Here is a 17575-nt window from a genome sequence, read left to right as displayed (position 1 = left end):
TAGTTTTGAACAGTATGGTGGCCTATATGGAATAGAAAGATCTAGGATGTATGAATGAAGCGTGAGTTTCTAAATTGACTTATATGGTAGGTATAAACTATGAAACAAAAACAATATCAGTAATGAAGCCAGTCTGGAAGCAGGTAAATCCCAGTGAGCCTTTTAAGACCCCTCTAGCTGAAATAACCTGTAAAACACAGAAGAAAACAAATTTAATGACTGATATTATGTATTTGAAATGTGCAGGTTGGACAGCATTTGGACTTGGAATGAAACAATAAGAGGTTACATTCATGGATAATCAACAAGATAAGGCTATTTTTGCCTCAGACAGCAGAGAAAACACTATGATAAATGGTGTCAAAGAAAATGGTAAGGAAATTTAATTATGGTATACAATATCTCTCCCAGTAGTCCTTTGTTATTACTATGAATTTTCAGTATCCATAATGTTGGGACAGGTTGAGTTCAGGATGACTCTATAGTCCTAAACTTTATTCCACTAAATCTCTAACTGGGCTAGAAGAAGCTCCAGGAAGCATCTAATCCTACCACTTTGCCCTCCCAAATCATCTCTGTCAGATGAAGTTCCTCAAAATTCCTAGTGAACTAAAAATATATTCTAATATGAGGCTTGGAACTTCTAGATTTACTAGGAGCTTCCAGAACATGGGTATGAAGGATGGGCTTGAGCCTCGTAGGTCAAAACCATCTGAGCATTGTCCCCCAAAAGCCTTAACTTTCCAATTGATTGAGCAGTTTAATTCTTTCCTCATTTCTGAGGAGAGCTCTGTCTTTTGGTGAGGAAGAAGCTGGGCCTAAAGAATTACTATTTTTCATTTGCATGAATGTTCAATATAAAATCAGGATTGCTCTTTAACATTGTATTTGATTTCTAAAGATAAAGAAGCAGAGGCTTAGCTTATATAATAAGATCAAGTACCAGAAACTGATCAAGGGTTTCTGATCAAGATTAATGAGTCTGGTCTAAGACCCTTAACTTTATTCCTATCATTTCTTTCCCTTTTCTCTAGACTCAGAGGAACAAGATGTGGCAATGAAGTCATTTACAGCTCTAGAAGCTGCTGCACCAATCCAGCCTATACCAGTGGTACAAAAAGAGACCCTGATGTATCCCAGGGGTATCCTGCCTCTTCCCTCTAAGAAGCCCTGTATGCAGAGCCCTCCCTCTCCTTTGGGCCTGATTGAAGCACCTGAGCATGCTGCTAATAGTGCTTCTGTGAATGCCATCTCCCTCACATCTGGCGATGCAAAAGGCCTGAACACATGGTCACTGCCCAATGAGTGTGAGAAAGCTCCATTTGCCATCATGGAGCCTGCAGGCATGTCAGCTCTGAATGGGGACTGCCTCATGCAGCCAAGCCGGACTTGCTTGGGCTGCTTCATGGAATCCAAGGATACAGTAGATCCCGAGCCAGGGATCAGTCTGAAAGTCAGTGATATAAATAGGGATTATGAAACGTGTGCAGTCTCTGATATAGGGATTCAGTGTATTAATGCTGGAGAAAACATGAAATATGGAGAGCAGCTGCTCTCAGACCAGCTCCTAGGCTTCCCCCTGCATAAGTCAAGGGCAGGAGATAAACGAGAAGCTGAGAAACCTGACATTGACTTGGAGGATCCAGCTCAGAAAAGTTATTATGAGGCATTACTGTTAGATAAGTGCAATACAGAAGAAGCTTTGCTTGCAAATTCAAATCAGGATTGGGGTTACTTTGAGACTTTCATTAGTGAGAGTAAGATTGAACTACTCGACCTTTGTTCTAAGAATGAGCTGTCTGTCAACCTATTCTCTGAAGAAGATGTAGATAACTACATGTTTGATGATGACGAGTCAACACTGGGCAGTGATGTCTGCTCCCTGAAAATTCGATATGAGTCCTTTCAGGACAATGTTCGAGACAAGACCACACTTCTGATGCAGGAGGATGCCCAATTCAACTTTTTTCCCAGTGTCTTTACTACCTGCCCCAAGCGGGAATCTAAGAGTGGGGCCCTGAAGCAGAGCAGTGATCTTTCCCAATTCAAGGTCCCTGATGTGAGCATCATCTGGGGGGAAGAAGATAAAAACCTGGACAAGAAGAAAGGCAAAGAGGAAGGACAGGAAGACAAAAGTGTTGAGAAAAAAGATGGAAAGGATAATGGAGGAAAATCTGCCTTAAATAAACCATGCAGTGGGACTGAGGTAGGGCCATTTAAGAATCCGAAGCAGAGCCGTCTTGCTGATTCCCTGGAGACATCAGGGAATTTCAGTGATGCAAGTTCCTTCATTGAGGTATCATATGATGCCATGAGGGAGATTAAGGACTGTAGCCGCTATATGTCTCGGGACACTAATTCTGGCAGCTCCTCCTCCCAGCAGAACTATGGGCTACGAGCCAAGAGAAAAGTCAGATACAGTGAAGATTATCTGTATGATGTTGACTCACTAGAGGGTGAAAAAGTAAATGAGAGGAAAGAATGGCTTCCAGGTGGTTCCAAAGAGGAAGATGATGATGAATGGTGTCCAAAAAAAAGAAGAAAAGTAACCCGTAAGGAACCCCCTGTTATTATCAAATATATCATCATCAATCGCTTTAAAGGTGAAAAGAACATGCTGGTGAAGTTGAGTAAGGTGGATGCAAGTGAGACAACAGTGAATTTGAGTGAGAATCAGCTCAACAAATACGCCAAGCTGGCACCCTTGAAGGGCTTCTGGCAGAAGAAGAAGAAACAGAGAAACAGTAGCACAGACTCCATCAGGACACCCTTATGCCAAAAGCAAAGCTTTGAACCAGGTAGCTTTGAAGTGTCATTCCTGCCACCTGCTCGCAAACGAAAATCTAAACTTGGCAACAGGCACAGAATTCAAAGAATCCCATCTGTGGAAACTTCAACAAGTAGTAAACAGGTTTCATTCTGCAATGATCAGAGGCAAGCTGCTAATCATAAAGAAGATGGAGGCCTAAAAGATACACTAAAGTCAGCATCTCTGGCTGCCCCCAGCTGTGCACATGGATCACATTTAAATGACATTACAGGTCCTAACTCACTGAAAGTCAAAGCCCAAGACATAGAGTTTAAGGGGCCAGAGAGGAAAGTGCTCAACAAAATCAAATTTAAAAGTGAAGCTAGGTTAAAATCCAAGAAAATCAAAGCTCCTGGGCAAGAAAGCAAGCCTGTTGTTCAAATGAGCCCTCTCTTGGAAGACCAATCCTCCAAGGCTAATTTAAAGAATGAAGCTATTCCTGGGACCTCAAATGGTTCTCATCTATCTGAATTTCAGGAGGCAAAAGTTGCTAAGAATTCCACTTTCCTACCATCTACCTGCTCTTCTGAAATGCCTCTGTCATCTACTAATGTTGCCACTAATATACCTGTTATCCCTGGAGGATATCTGCAGACATTGTTAGATGCTTCTGACTTGTCAAATAGTACTAGTATCTCATACTTCATTCACCATTCTCCAGAGCAAAATGAAGGCAGCCTTGCTCAGACAGAAAAATCATTTGTACCTCTCCAGTCTGCCCAGGACCATGTGCTCTCCTCATCCTCTGACTCTGATCTGCAGCAGTCATCTCATAACTTCAAAATGGAATCAAGCAACTATGGAAACAAGTGGCCCAACAAGGCTACTTCTGGCCCCCAGGAATTCACAGCTGAAGTCTCAAGGGAGACAGCCCCAACCCAATCCAGTGAATTTGGAGCCTCCCAAATAGTCTCCATGGAAAATAACCTCACAGCTACAACATACAGTCCAATCTGCCTCAACAGTGGTGGCAATGGTTGCAACAAGGTTCTATATGCTTCTGTGCAAGACACCCAGCTCCCATCTGATGACTCTTATCAATTATGTCACTTTAATAATGGAGAGATCTGCTTTCCTTTCCAGCAAGGCCCAGTCAACATGGATGATGGTCGGCTCTTTAGCTTTGATTCAATGGCACCACTCTCTGTCAACTCAAGCAATTATTGCTCCTTAAGCTTAAAGTCCTGTGAAAAGGATGGTGATGATGACATCACTGATGACTTTCTGGCCCATTGCAGCCCCAAGCTGGTGATACAGCAGAGCATTGATGAGATAGCACCGCTAAAGGAGTCCACTGACCTCCTGGATATCTCCAACTTCACTCCTGACAAATTCCGCCACTCTTCCCTTTCAGAGATTTCTCCACCTGACACCCCTAGTCTTTCCCCTCAAATTACCAGATGTGAGAGTATCAAGACAATAGGAACACTGAAGGGGTTCCAAGAAGGTGTGCCAGAACCATTGGGCAGCATGGAGAAAATTAAGTGGGACTGCAGTACCCTTTCACAGCAAGTCCAAGTGGGTGATGGATTTACTTTAAATAACCATCAGTTTCAGTTCCATATGTTCAATGATGAGGATTCTGTCAGTCTGCTCCAAAAAAACCCTTGCCTGTCAACATTTGATGATCCATCTGGTCAAATTAGTACCAACAACAAAGTGTCGAAATCAAGAAAGAAAAGTTTGCCCAGCAAGAGTGGGTCTGTTAATCAAAGCTCTTCTCAGAAAAGCACTAGGAAAAAATCCCCCAAAGCCAGCAACAAAGGGATTGAAAAGCCACCTGGCAAAACCTCCCGCCAGGTCCCTAAATCAACAAAGAAAGGGAAATACATGGCTGTTATCAATGGAGAGAAGATGCAAACTGGCATTGGCCGTGGGGGAGGCCAAACCAACAACATATCCTCCCCTGGGAAGACATTGGCTGAATGTATCCAACATGGTGTCCCTATGGCCTCTGTGAAGATTCCAAATCAGAAGGGACTTTCTGGAAATTGGGCTTTGGGGAAGGAGAGCAGCCCAGGCTGGAGCAACATGAGCATGGGCACCAACACCAACAGCCTCCTAGATGATGACCAACGAGAATTTCAGGAGCCTTCTTATATCTTGTCCAACATTGCCTCTGGTATGGCAGATGTGCAGAGATTCATGATGGCCTCCATAGAGCCCCTTTGGGAACCCATGGAGCACCATGGGGACCCCAACATATTCTATTCCCCTGAGTCTAATAGTCTAAAATTAAAAACCCTCAAAATATTGGCTGGGACACCACAGGAGTCTAAGAAAAAGGTCAACAGTGGGTCCCCAGGAGCCATTAAGAATCACAGGTCAATCAAGGGTGTGAGCAAAAGCAATGCAAAAGCAGCAATAGGTGATCCTGGTCGTGCAAACATGCCTGGTTGTAATGAGGACTCTCGCTCTGCCTTCTTTGATAAAAAGTATAGTAACACTAGCACTTTAGGCAATAATGGACCAACACACAAAAAATTATATCGCCACAAATCCAGCTCCAAGGGCCTGAGAGATGAGAAGTGTAAGGGAAAGCGCATGGAGAGAGAACAGGTCCACAAGGATGAGGCTGGGACAGCTTCTTTTGAAAAACTGAGGTAATACTGCACCAAAATGGCTGAGATGATGCACCCTTAGCTTTCCTACTACCTGCTAAGCCCACAGTCCCTCATTTTTTCCCTCTTGGAAGCAAAAGTTTGCATGAAAGAAACTGTCCCACTCCCTTCTTTTTCAAATTAAAAAGAAAAGGAAAAGTGCATGAAAATCTCTATACCTTTAAGCCACCCCAAAAGATTGGGCAATTTTGTTGTGGCGTGGCTAGGGACAAGCTCTAACAAGGCTACTTTTTCTTCTGCTATTCAGCGTTAGTTTTTACTTATTAAGAAAATAAAACTAAAATATGCTCTTGAATGATTTTTGAAAAGGGAAGGACTTTGCAGTAAGACAGATTTTGAACAACAGAATTAAAAAGTCATGTAGACAAAAAGCCAAGATCATTTAAACAAAAAGAGCTTAGTTGGAAAACAAAATCTCAACATGTGGCAATTAGGAATGCTTTCTAGTACCCCATGCTGTTTGTATCTTTTTCTGCATCATACAGCATCTAGTATGATGTTAACAAATTTAGATCGTATGATCCCTTTGTGGGACATACACTAAAACTAAGATGGCATAAATTGTTTGATTTTTCTGCAGGAATTCTGACTACAATCTCCTAAAAGCAGAAACAACATTTTGGGTTTTACCGGTGTTTGAAGAAGAGACTCGCATTTTCCAGAAAGACATTTGATGTTTGTTTTATTTCTTTCAAAATATGCCTTGTGGTATGTATGTTGAAATGTAAGTGCTTAAAGAAAAGAATTTTAAATTGTGGGAATAAGTCTTTGGAAACAAACTTTAATCTGATGTTCTATGTAAAAGACTTGAAAAGTCATACAGTTGCACAAGTAGTTTATGCACTATTTACCCACAAGGAAAAAATGGAAAACATTGTGCCAAACTACAAACAAGTGACTGTACTGTATATATTTTTACTTCTATATCAACATTTGGTTGTGAGTATTTGGGGAGCTTGTCCCTGTTAATTTACCAGAAACATTCCAGTGATTCTTGCTATTAACCACCCCCACTTATGTGGATAGCACCTGTAGATCACAATGGAAAAATATGTTGTGTTACACAATTTACCAAAACTTAAAGGATACTGTTTGAAATGTGCCAAATTTTCTTACCTCATCTCACAGATTCATCCCACAGTTTAAAGCTCATTAATGGATTTTCAATGTATATATACATATGCACACACACGTGTGTGTGTAAATATATGTGTATATATATGTATACACACACACACACACACATACATACATTCCTTTATAGTTTTAAACTCTACTGTCCTGTGTGGAAACATGAACAGTTAAGGCACAGTAAAAATTTGTTTGTTCCATCGTCTAAGAGTTAAAATGTTGGAAAAGTCTGAAAGTCATTACATCTAAATCCATCAGGGACCCAAGTATATGCATTTACAGAACCTTTTACAAGGAATCAAAACAGCTGCTTTGAAAGTTTGTTTTCTAAAAGTAAAATCTGTAGCTGAAAATTATTTAAAGTGCAAAGTTATATTGCTGATACTTTATATCTCAGTTTTATATATTTTATAATAGTCTGGGATAAATTATAAAATCAACACTAATGATAAACGAAGTACATAGATTGCTTTTATTTAAGTAGTTTCCTAAATGTTTTATTCCAGTTATGTCAAAAGTGCACTCATATCATGGCTTTAACGTTCTTTATGTTTAATCTTGCAATGCCAATGTCATTTAAAGAAAATATTACAGCATCTCAGTTCAACCAAATTTTTCTTCCTACGAGTTAAATATATATATAATTAGATAAGCTGAATAATTTGTGATAACAACTGATTTGGGCCATATATACTTAGTCCAAGGATGACTAGTATTTGATGCCACATGCTAAACTTAAATATCAATTTTTAATATAAATTTTTAAGTCACACTTTTTATTCAGCCCTCCCTCCATTTTTTTTCTAAATTTCACAATTCCACCACTCCTCACTACTAGGCTTTTCTTCCCCTTTATTCACTGCTTGACTTCTAACATTTGATCTCTTTTCCTTGCACAGTTGAAGGCCTGTGCGTCTGATGACTGATGCATTATGGCACAGATGAGATAATGGATGTGAAAGCGCTTTGTAGATCGTAAAGTGCTATACAGATATAGGGGATTAATATTATTAATGTTGTTGGTTGTTGTTGTTGTTACTATTCTTACTAATATTGTTACTAACCTATTAACTTGTGAATATATAGGCTGGGGTGGGCGGGTGGAGAATAAGTGGGTGGGGCAAAGGGGGACTTAACAAAAAAGAGAAGATGTTTCAAAAGGAAAAATTTAAGCAAAAAATGAACCTACCTAGTCATTGTCACCTAAATATATTCACAAACAGAAAAGCAACATTTGAAAGTAGTCAGAGAGAAATGGAAGGAAGCTTATCACATATAAAAGTATACACACTTCCGAGTCCATGATTCCTTTCACCAGCCTGCTCTACTACTTATAGCTAGGTAATAAAATGAACAAGCCTGTGTTCTTGATTGTGTGTGTTCCCAGCATCAGTCTCTTGTGTCTGTGGGGAAGAGTGGGTGAGAAGCATTTTGTGAGGCTGGTTCAGGCCCATTCCTAGGCTTTGACACTCTGTGTGCAGTGAGACCTGGAAAATTACTTAGTGGAAAGGCAACAAATGAAACATGTCTCCTGCCCTACAGCTGCCATCCAAAAGGGAAAATAATCAAACTGGAACACTTTCTTCTATTTCTCTATTTTGATAGCTAGCTGTTTATACTGAATGCTATGGCTGGTTCCTAGGAGCTGGTCTTTTTGTTTTTGTTTTTGTTTGTTCTGTTTTGCAGCTGAATTTTGGCTTGGAATCACCAACTCTTCCTGAACTGTGATCCCCAAAACTCCAGACCTCAAAGTCACCTGCTGGCTTACAGGAATGGAGCTTCTATGTAATCAAAAACTGGCAATTAAAGAGGAAATAAAGAAAATGTTCCATGGGTACAATGTGTTTTAATAAAAATAAGTATGGGACAGTTGTCCCAGATTTTTCAATATTAGTTCAGCTTTGGAGAACAAGGTGGGAGTGGGGCAGAAGGACAGCCTGAAACTGCTGGAAACAATTTCCTTGTCAGAACTTGCTATCATGAGTCCCTTAGAGTGGGTACTCTTTCACTTGCTGCTGTGGAGCCCATTAAGGGCCAATTCTAGGGCATAGATTTTCCCTTTCTCCAGAGAGAATTGCCATTTTACAGCACCTTTTTTATTGCCCTGCAGTGTATTATATATTTTTAACATATGAATTAATGACTCATAACCAGTTATTTGGTACTGAAACATAACAAGAAACTGAGTGAGAAATGAGCAATAGGCCAAGATAGAAGATGCATATTCTCTTTCTTAATCACATTTACTATCCCTTTCAGTACATTGTGTTCTAAGTTGTTCAGTATTTAGCATTCTGTTGATCCTGTCTCTCCTCTCACAATTCTTTGTCTTCCTGTCACAACATAGTAGGCCAGACCTATTGGAGATTCTTTATTCAACCAGCTGCCTTAGTGGAGTGAGGACCAATGCATAAAAATAATGTTTTGCCCTATCACTGATATCTCAAGTCAGAAATATTGAATTTTCTTTGGTCTGAAATTCCTGATTACTACTCCTTTCTAACCTCTCCTCTCTGTGAAGCCGCTTCCCATTAATTCCCCCCCAACAGAGTCCCATTTAATCTTTACTTTCCTGGAAATAGTGTCCTCCCTTATTTTTCCTACTTAATCTCAGTTCTTAGTCTTAGATTTTTTCTTTTTTTTTTTTTTTTGTTTTTTTTTTTGTTGTTGTTGTTTGTTTGTTTGTTTGTTTGTTTTGTTTTTGTTTTTTTGGTCTTATATTCCATCTCCCCAAATTGTCAGGGTTTAAGAACCTTAGGCTAATTTCTTCTGGAAGTTCAGAGGGAAACTTTCCTGTTTTTAATTACCTTTAATTGCCTTGGCCATTTTCAAATCTAACTTTAAACACATCCACACTCGCAGGCATGCACACATGGACAAACTATCAGGTGACTGAGGAAATTTGGAAACTCCTTTTCCTTGAAGATCTGTGAGAATAGGTCTGATCTCCTGCCCTGGTTAGGTGCTATACTATGTAGAGCAGGGTGCTGAAAAAGTGGCCCTGACCAAGGGTCTTCGAGACTTTGGGGGTCATGTTTGGGCTGTGATAACTGGCTTGAGCCAGTGGCTGTCCTCTCTGCCTCTCCAGTGTCTCATATACCAGCTTCCTCACATATGCTGCTTCCTCCCAGCTTTCCCTTCTGACTTCTTCTCAGTACTCTGCAATTATGTGTTAAGGCCTTACTTTTTCCTAAATGTTTTCAAACCTCCTGCACTACCTTAACCATCACTTCTTCAGCCATTTCCCTGAAGTCCTTGGTGCTAGGTGAGCTTTTGTGACAACTTTCACCTTCTCTGACCTTTTTCCTTGCTGGGAAGCATTTGTGTGTGTACAGGGGGCAAGGGAGGTGTGTGTGTGTGTGTGTGTGTGTGTGTGTGTGTGTGTGTGTGTGTGTGTGTGTGTGTGTGTGTGTGTGTGTGTGTAAGTGTAAGAGAAGCATAAAGGATGCTTTGAAAGCTGTAAGCAACTCTAGCTATCATCCTATGTCCTGTTGTGTGAGGTCCTGCAGTTCTAGTGAATTTCCATTTTAGTGAGTTTGAATGAGTGTTTACTGCCTAAAGGAGAAAAACCATATCCAAGGACCTCCTAGCCAGGCTTGCTCTTACCAAGATGAACCAGTCTGATGCAGATCCACCACATCTTCAATTTACTGATGCTCTCTGAACAGTTCCAAGAATTGAAAAGAGCTAAGTTTCTGCACTGAAGAGGCGAATGGAGCCCTAGCTAGTCCTAACTATTGCTGAAACTAGAAATGTTTGTTTTCTTCTGTATTACTGGGAAATTATGTAGTTTAAGGAGTTTTTGTTTTCATTTAGAGATTTTTTTAGTGACTGATCATCACTACAGAAATGTGTCTTTTTTATAAAATAAAACTAATTTGAGGTTGGTTTGTTTTCTAATCATAGACTTCACTAAGCCTACAGTTATGTTTAAAAGGTTTAGTACCAAAATCAAACATTTTACTTACAAATAGGGATCTTGTCCACGCAGTGTAGGCCAGGGATTTTATAAGGTTTCTCAAAGATCCCAATAAGGGAGGAAAAATTTTAGCTGGGCTGTTTAACTTGGGAAACACTGTTATCAGCTTGAGGGTTCTCAGCCAGCATGGGATTATTTTGATGACAGTACTCAGGCTACCCTTTAAGGCACATTTTTTACTCAGCATTATAAAGTAGCTACAGTCATGAAGCAGAGCTCTCATTGCAGCTACCTGATACTTGAGAAGTATTCTTGGTTTCAGAATCATAACTAAGAGGTAAAAGGACAATGTAAAAGAGAGGCTTAGTACAGAGTTCAAGGTGTGAATGAGGCTTTTAAAATCAGTATCTGGGTAAATAGATACTAAAGACACTGAAGAAACTAATCCACATGAAATGGAAAGGATGTCTGTCCATCTAACAGGCTCAGGGGCTTTTGAGTCTCAGAATGACATCCCATTCAAAAAGAAGGAAGGAGATATTTAAGTCATTCTGCCTCTTTGAGAGATGCCTGGTTGTTTACAGCACAAAAGAAAAGGCTTAGAATGAAAACTAGAAGAGGCCTTTTGTTTTTTGCTCCCAGCGAGGAAGGTAGAAATCTTAAGATGCTCTACCGGGACACCTGTAGCACTGACTGGAGTTTGCTGCCTACAGAGTTTTGAATGTACTAGTCCTTAGTTTCCATAGAACTGAATGCACCTCTTTAGTAAGTTACTTATTTATGGTGCTAAAGAAAACGATTGTCCCCATTTTTTCTTCTCCCCCAAGCCCCTTAAGCATTTAAGAAAATTTAAAATAAAAGCATTAGAGGCCCTTTTTATGAATGTAACCTAAGTTTCTGTTTGACATATGACACTGCAACTTAAAAATGTTAGAAATTATTTGCCTTTTTTCTTTTAGAGTTAAGCTTTATAAATAATCTGTAGAGTCAATTGAAGTATAAAGCTTAAGGATCACTCTTAAGACGCCTACAAAATCTTGTATATTTTTAAGTGTGCCAATTTGTAACATATTTTGTAAGTGTATATTTTTCTTAGAAAAGTGCTGTGAAGTGTCTGTATGTGAGAGTTTTCCTTTTTCTGCACCACTAGGTGCTAATAAAAGGATATTTACTTCAAAGTTTCTGGTTTTAGAAACCACAATACAAAGAAAAAATACACTTTTGTTGGGAATTTTGTAACAAAACATGTTGTGAAAGGGTGTAGTGATCTTGTGCAAAAGAAAATGAACATTTGTGAGCTTCTTGCTGTTTTATAGATTTTCTTGTAAATTATTCTTGTAACACCTCTGGTTTTGTTGTTCTTGTTGCAAAGGTTTTAAATATTTGTGACTGAATGTATGGTGAAATTGTCATAATGTTACCTAGCTGAGTTTTGTTATTGTTTATGGAATAAATAAAAAGAAAAGTTTAAAATACTGTTTTAGAATCATATGTAACATAAATCAAGCCATTTCTAATTAAATATTGTGTCCCAAATAAAGTTCTTCATCGTTTAGACCAGTGTTTCTCAAACTATATGTGGTGAGGGATGAATTTTTTTTTACCATCCATCACAGACCAATACTATTATAAAACACAATAAAAATTAATTTCTAAAAAAATGAAATGGGGCTGGCCGCTTAGCTCAGTTGGTTACAGTATGGTGTTGACAATACCAAGGTCTAGGGTTCAATACCTGTACTGGCCAGGAAAAAAAAAATGTCAGATTGTAAAGGAGTGAAATGGGGAAAAGACATGCCAAATAAAAGCCCAAATGTATTTGATTCAACACGTAAAATTATATTTCAAAACAAGTATAACAAGGAAAAAGGAAAGAATTATAAAAAGTTTCTGCCCTGTTTGGGACAAGTCCACTCATCAATGTCAGATTGCCATGGAAGATTCTAACCACACTTTGAGTAACAATTTGAAGAGTACCAACAGCATTACCATCATCTGGGAACCTGTTAGGAATGCTGAATTCTAGGCCCTACACCAATTCTGCTGAATCAGAATCTGAATTTTAATAAGATTCCTGGGTGATTTGTGTGCATGATAAAAGTTTGAGAAACATTGGGCTAGAGTTTTCTGGAGGGAATTCTTTTGCCCTTCAAATTAGAGAATCATTTTCTAGTGTGTTCAGTCTTCAAAGACCTTAAAACAAATGCTGTCCTTGTTTTGTGGTCCAGATGGATTCTGCAGAGATGCAGTCCTCTCAAAGTGTCAAAGCTGTTTATTGAAAGTAATAAATGCTGATTTGCCTGGTACCCAAAAGACATCAGATTTTCCATAATTCCCTACAGTTCCTTCATCATTTTACTAACCACTCATCCATGGGCTGTGTTTCCTTTAATCAGGACTTTCCCAAGCTCTATCCCTACTGTGCCCAGTATTTTAATTTTTACTATGTCTAGAGACATTGGACTTTGCTTTCAAGTGCCCAGACCATTTGAGCCACCCATTAGAGGCTGGAGAGCTGGCTAACCACAGCACATCCTTGATTTTTGAATACCATTACTCAGACATGGAAAAATGTGTATGAGGGAGTGGCCCTCTTCTCACTGGATGAACTTATCCACTTCTACCACCTCAACTACCACCTAGATTTCCACAAATCCCCCCAACTTCTTGCTCTATATTTCCAGTTATAGGCTAGCTATCTCAACTTGGACAGTATGCAACAGTCTCAGACTTATTATTCAAGATGATTTCATAATCCCTTTACATTCTGAGTGTTCTCTAGTTTCGGGAATGGTGCTGCCATCCATCCAATTACTGAACCAAGCCAGTGACTCCTTTCTCTTCCATTCTCTCATCCAAATGGTCACTTTCACTTCTCCTGCCTTTCCATCAGCATTGCTACTACCTTAATTCTAGCTTTCGTGGTATTTCACCTGGACTGTTGTAACATTGCCCTAATTCAATGATTTTCAGACGTGGATTTTGCACCTGGAATTTTTTTTAATAAAGAAAAATAAATGGAAAGGGGAACCTTCACAGAGTCATCAACTTTTTATTTTCCTAAGTAAGGGCATTTAAAAATAAAACTATTCATTATCAATGCACAGATTATTTTAACAGCAAAAAGCAATCAGACAGTCCTTTATTTAAAGTGCACTGTATTGTCTTTTTCTCGTCACCATGGACCATGAGAGACTGCAACAAAATTCCCAGCACATTACTTTAAAGAGTAAAAAGAGGTTTTAAGTTTCAAGGCTAAAAGGGCAGGGGAGAATAGAGAATGAAGGTTACAGCAGTTAAGGCCAACATGATCAGACCCCTCTAACGTTCTGAGGCTTTATTTGTCCTAATTTCTAAGAGTTGCATATGTGATAGAGATTCCAAATGCATATTCTTCACTCTGTGCAGTATTCAAGAGATGTATTCTGGTGAAGAGACGGCCTTAGAGAGATTCTTCTTGAACTAAACTAGTGTCAGAGTTGGAGTTAGTGTGGTCCCATTCCTTTCCCTGTGGTTTCACATACCTTTCTTTCTCCTCTGGCCAAAATTGAGATAGTACCAGAGCTTAGGGGGAAGATGGCAGATCCTCTGTCTAAAGACATTTGATCTGCCTTGGATTTGAGCTTTTAATAGTTTGGGGGAGGGGTGATTATGGCACCGTTTTAATACAATTTTCTATTTAAAAGTAATTGGAGTTGTAGTTATTAAACTTTTCAGGTTACATACCACTCTGAGAATTTAATTAAATCAGTGTGCCTTCTCCCCAGAAAAATGAAAATTCTCAGAATTTTATATAGAATTTCAGGGGGTTCACAGACTAGGAAATACTGTATTAGGGGTATGAATTCCCCAAAACATCTTCCCTATATCTCTTAGTCTACCTCCTCTTCTTTACTGATCCAAGATAATAACCATCATTTATTTATTGTCTGATATGTGCCAGCCACTTTACATGAATTATAATTTCTCACAACAACCCTGCAAAGGAGGCATCTTCCCTATTTTAAATATAAGAAAGTTGGGACACAGAGAGGTGCAGTAAACTTCCTCAGAATCACACAACTAATAATAATCTTCAAAGACTTTCACCAGAGCTGGCAAAGCCCTTTGTGTTTGTCCCATCAGAAGCCTATGTCTCTAAGTCAACATGCTTTTTTTCAGCATAAACCATATTGACTATACCACGTCAAAAATATGATGACAAATGTTAATACTGACATTAACCATTATTCAATAAATAGTTGAATCTGTGTCAGGTATTCTGCTAGATGCTAGGAAAGCAAAGGATTTAAAGATAAAGCACACGTTTTGCCCTCTAAAAGTCCACAAAAGAAATAGACAGGTACAATTTAATAGTTTAAAAATAGTTGGTTAGAGTGTGGTGCTGATAACACCAATGTCCAGGCTTCAATCCCTATTACTGAACAACTTCCAAAAAAAAGACAAAAACAAAAACAAAAATCACCCAGTGGTTGGTTTAAGATGAATAACCACATATAAAGTAGCTAATGATTTGCTGTCTGTAAGCACTGAGAAGAAAAACCCTCCATCCTTTGTTGTGGAGGAACCGATGTGACAAAATGCCACTCACACTTCCCCATACTATGGAATCAGAGTTGAGAATGAGCTTAGATCCATCATTTACTTGCTGTGTGATTTGGGACAAATTATTTGAATCTCTCTGTATCCCAGATTTTCCGCCCAAAACACCTAGCTTAGCAGCACTATCACTGTCATAGACTTGTCATGAAAATTGACGATCACATTCATAAAGTCTTTTACCAGGTGGCCAGTCAGGTCGTACTTAATACTTGCTATTGTTTAGTACTTGTATGCAAGTGTTTTCCTAATAGTTCTTATTTTGATCCCTTAGAAATCAATCCAGCTCCCTACCCCAAATATTTTTCTTTTGTTTTAGGCTTCCAACTAAGATAATTGTAAATTCCTGGCTCAAAAAGCTTTTGCTCTTCATCTGGAGAAAGATACCATTTTAAAGTGAAAATTAGAAGAGTCATTATATTAAACATCTATTATCAGAGTTAATTTATTATCAGTGATAAAGTGAAGTAGTTAAAGCTACAAATTATCAATCAGGATACCTGAGTTCTGCTCCTGGCTTTGCCACTAAATTGGTTTAAGAACTTGGACAAGTCATTTCCCTTGGGGCCTAAACTTCCCCATATGAAAAATGAAGAGGTCAGGCTAGATGGCTTAGCATTTAAGAACATGGACATGAAGTCAGACAGCCTGGTACTGAATCCAAGCTGCTTCTCTTGCTAACAATAAGACGTACCTCAATTTCCCCACCAGTAAAGTGAGAATAATTATTGTGCCTCGCTTACAGGATTTGGGGTAGAATTAAATGAGATAACACATATAAAACATTTATTTATTTATTTATTTATTTATTTATTTATTTATTTATTTATTTATTTATTTATTATTTATTATTATTTTTTTAAATTTTATTTTGTCGATATACATTTTGGCTGATTATTGCTCCCCATCACCAAAACCTCCCTCCCTTCTCCCTCCCCCGCTTCCCCCCAACAATGCCCTTTCTGTTTGCTAGTCGTATCATCTTCAAGTAATTGTGGTTGTTATATCTTCTTCCCCCCCCCCCGGTTTTGTGTGTGTGTGTGTGTGAATTTATATATTAATTTTTAGCTCCCACCAATAAGTGAGAACATGTGGTATTTCTCTTTCTGTGCCTGACTTGTTTCACTTAATATAATTCTCTCGAGGTCCATCCATGTTGTGGCAAATGGCAGTATTTCATTCGTTTTTATAGCTGAGTAGTGTTCCATTGTGTAGATGTACCACATTTTCCGTATCCACTCATCTGATGATGGGCATTTGGGCTTGTTCCAACTCTTGGCTATTGTAAAGAGTGCTGCGATGAACATTGGGGAACAGGTATACCTTCGACTTGATGATTTCCATTCCTCTGGGTATATTCCCAACAGTGGGATAGCTGGGTCGTATGGTAGATCTATCTGCAATTGTTTGAGGAACCTCCATACCATTTTCCATAGACGCTGCACCATTTTGCAGTCCCACCAACAATGTATGAGAGTTCCTTTTTCTCCGCAACCTCGCCAGCATTTATCGTTCAGGGTCTTTTGGATTTTAGCGATCCTAACTGGGGTTAGATGGTATCTCAGTGTGGTTTTGATTTGCATTTCCCGGATGCTGAGTGATGTTGAGCATTTTTTCATATGTCTGTTGGCCATTTGTATATCTTCCTTAGAGAAATGCCTACTTAGCTCTTTTGCCCATTTTTTAATTGGGTTGCTTGTTTTCTTCTTGTAAAGTTGTTTGAGTTCCTTATATATTCTGGATATTAATCCTTTGTCAGATGTATATTTTGCAAATATTTTCTCCCACTCTGTTGGTTGTCTTTTAACTCTGTTAATTGTTTCTTTTGCTGTGCAGAAGCTTTTTAGTTTGATATAATCCCATTTGTTTATTTTTCCTTTGGTTGCCCGTGCTTTTGGGGTCATATTCATGAAGTCTGTGTCCAGTCCTATTTCCTGGAGTGTTTCTCCTATGTTTTCTTTAAGAAGTTTTATTGTTTCAGGGTGTATATTTAAATCCTTAATCCATTTTGAGTTGATTTTAGTATACGGTGAGAGGTATGGATCTAGTTTCATTCTCCTGCATATGGATATCCAGTTATCCCAGCACCATTTGCTGAAGAGGCAGTCCCTTCGCCACTGAATAGGCTTGGTGCCTTTGTCAAAGATCAGATGGCAGTAAGTGTGTGGGTTGATTTCTGGATTCTCTATTCTATTCCATTGGTCAGTGTGTCTGTTTTTATGCCAGTACCATACTGTTTTGGTTATTATAGCTTTGTAGTATAGCTTAAAGTCAGGTAGTGTTATGCCTCCAGCTTTATTTTTTTTGCTCAGCATTGCTTTGGCTATGCGTGGTCTTTTATTGTTCCATATAAATGACTGGATAGTTTTTTCCATTTCTGAGAAAAATGTCTTTGGAATTTTGATGGGGATTGCATTGAATTTGTATATCACTTTGGGTAGTATGGACATTTTCACTATGTTGATTCTTCCAATCCAAGAGCATGGGATATCTTTC

The 17575-nt window shown here is 38.8% G+C and overlaps 1 protein-coding gene across 1 annotated transcript; it reads left to right on the top strand.

Annotated features, from left to right (window-relative positions):
• Positions 1-293: 293 nt before the first annotated feature.
• NEXMIF (neurite extension and migration factor) lies at positions 294-6104 on the top strand. Its single transcript, XM_063083041.1, has 3 exons — positions 294-372; positions 1035-5412; positions 6011-6104. Exons 1-3 carry the CDS (start codon positions 294-296, stop codon positions 6102-6104), a joined length of 4551 nt encoding a protein of 1516 aa, XP_062939111.1.
• The last annotated feature ends 11471 nt before the right edge of the window (positions 6105-17575 follow it).

Source organism: Cynocephalus volans, chromosome X (assembly GCF_027409185.1).
Source record: "Cynocephalus volans isolate mCynVol1 chromosome X, mCynVol1.pri, whole genome shotgun sequence".
Lineage (NCBI taxonomy): Eukaryota > Metazoa > Chordata > Mammalia > Dermoptera > Cynocephalidae > Cynocephalus > Cynocephalus volans.
Note: the sequence above shows the minus strand (reverse complement) of the source record. Positions and strands in the feature narration are given on the sequence as shown.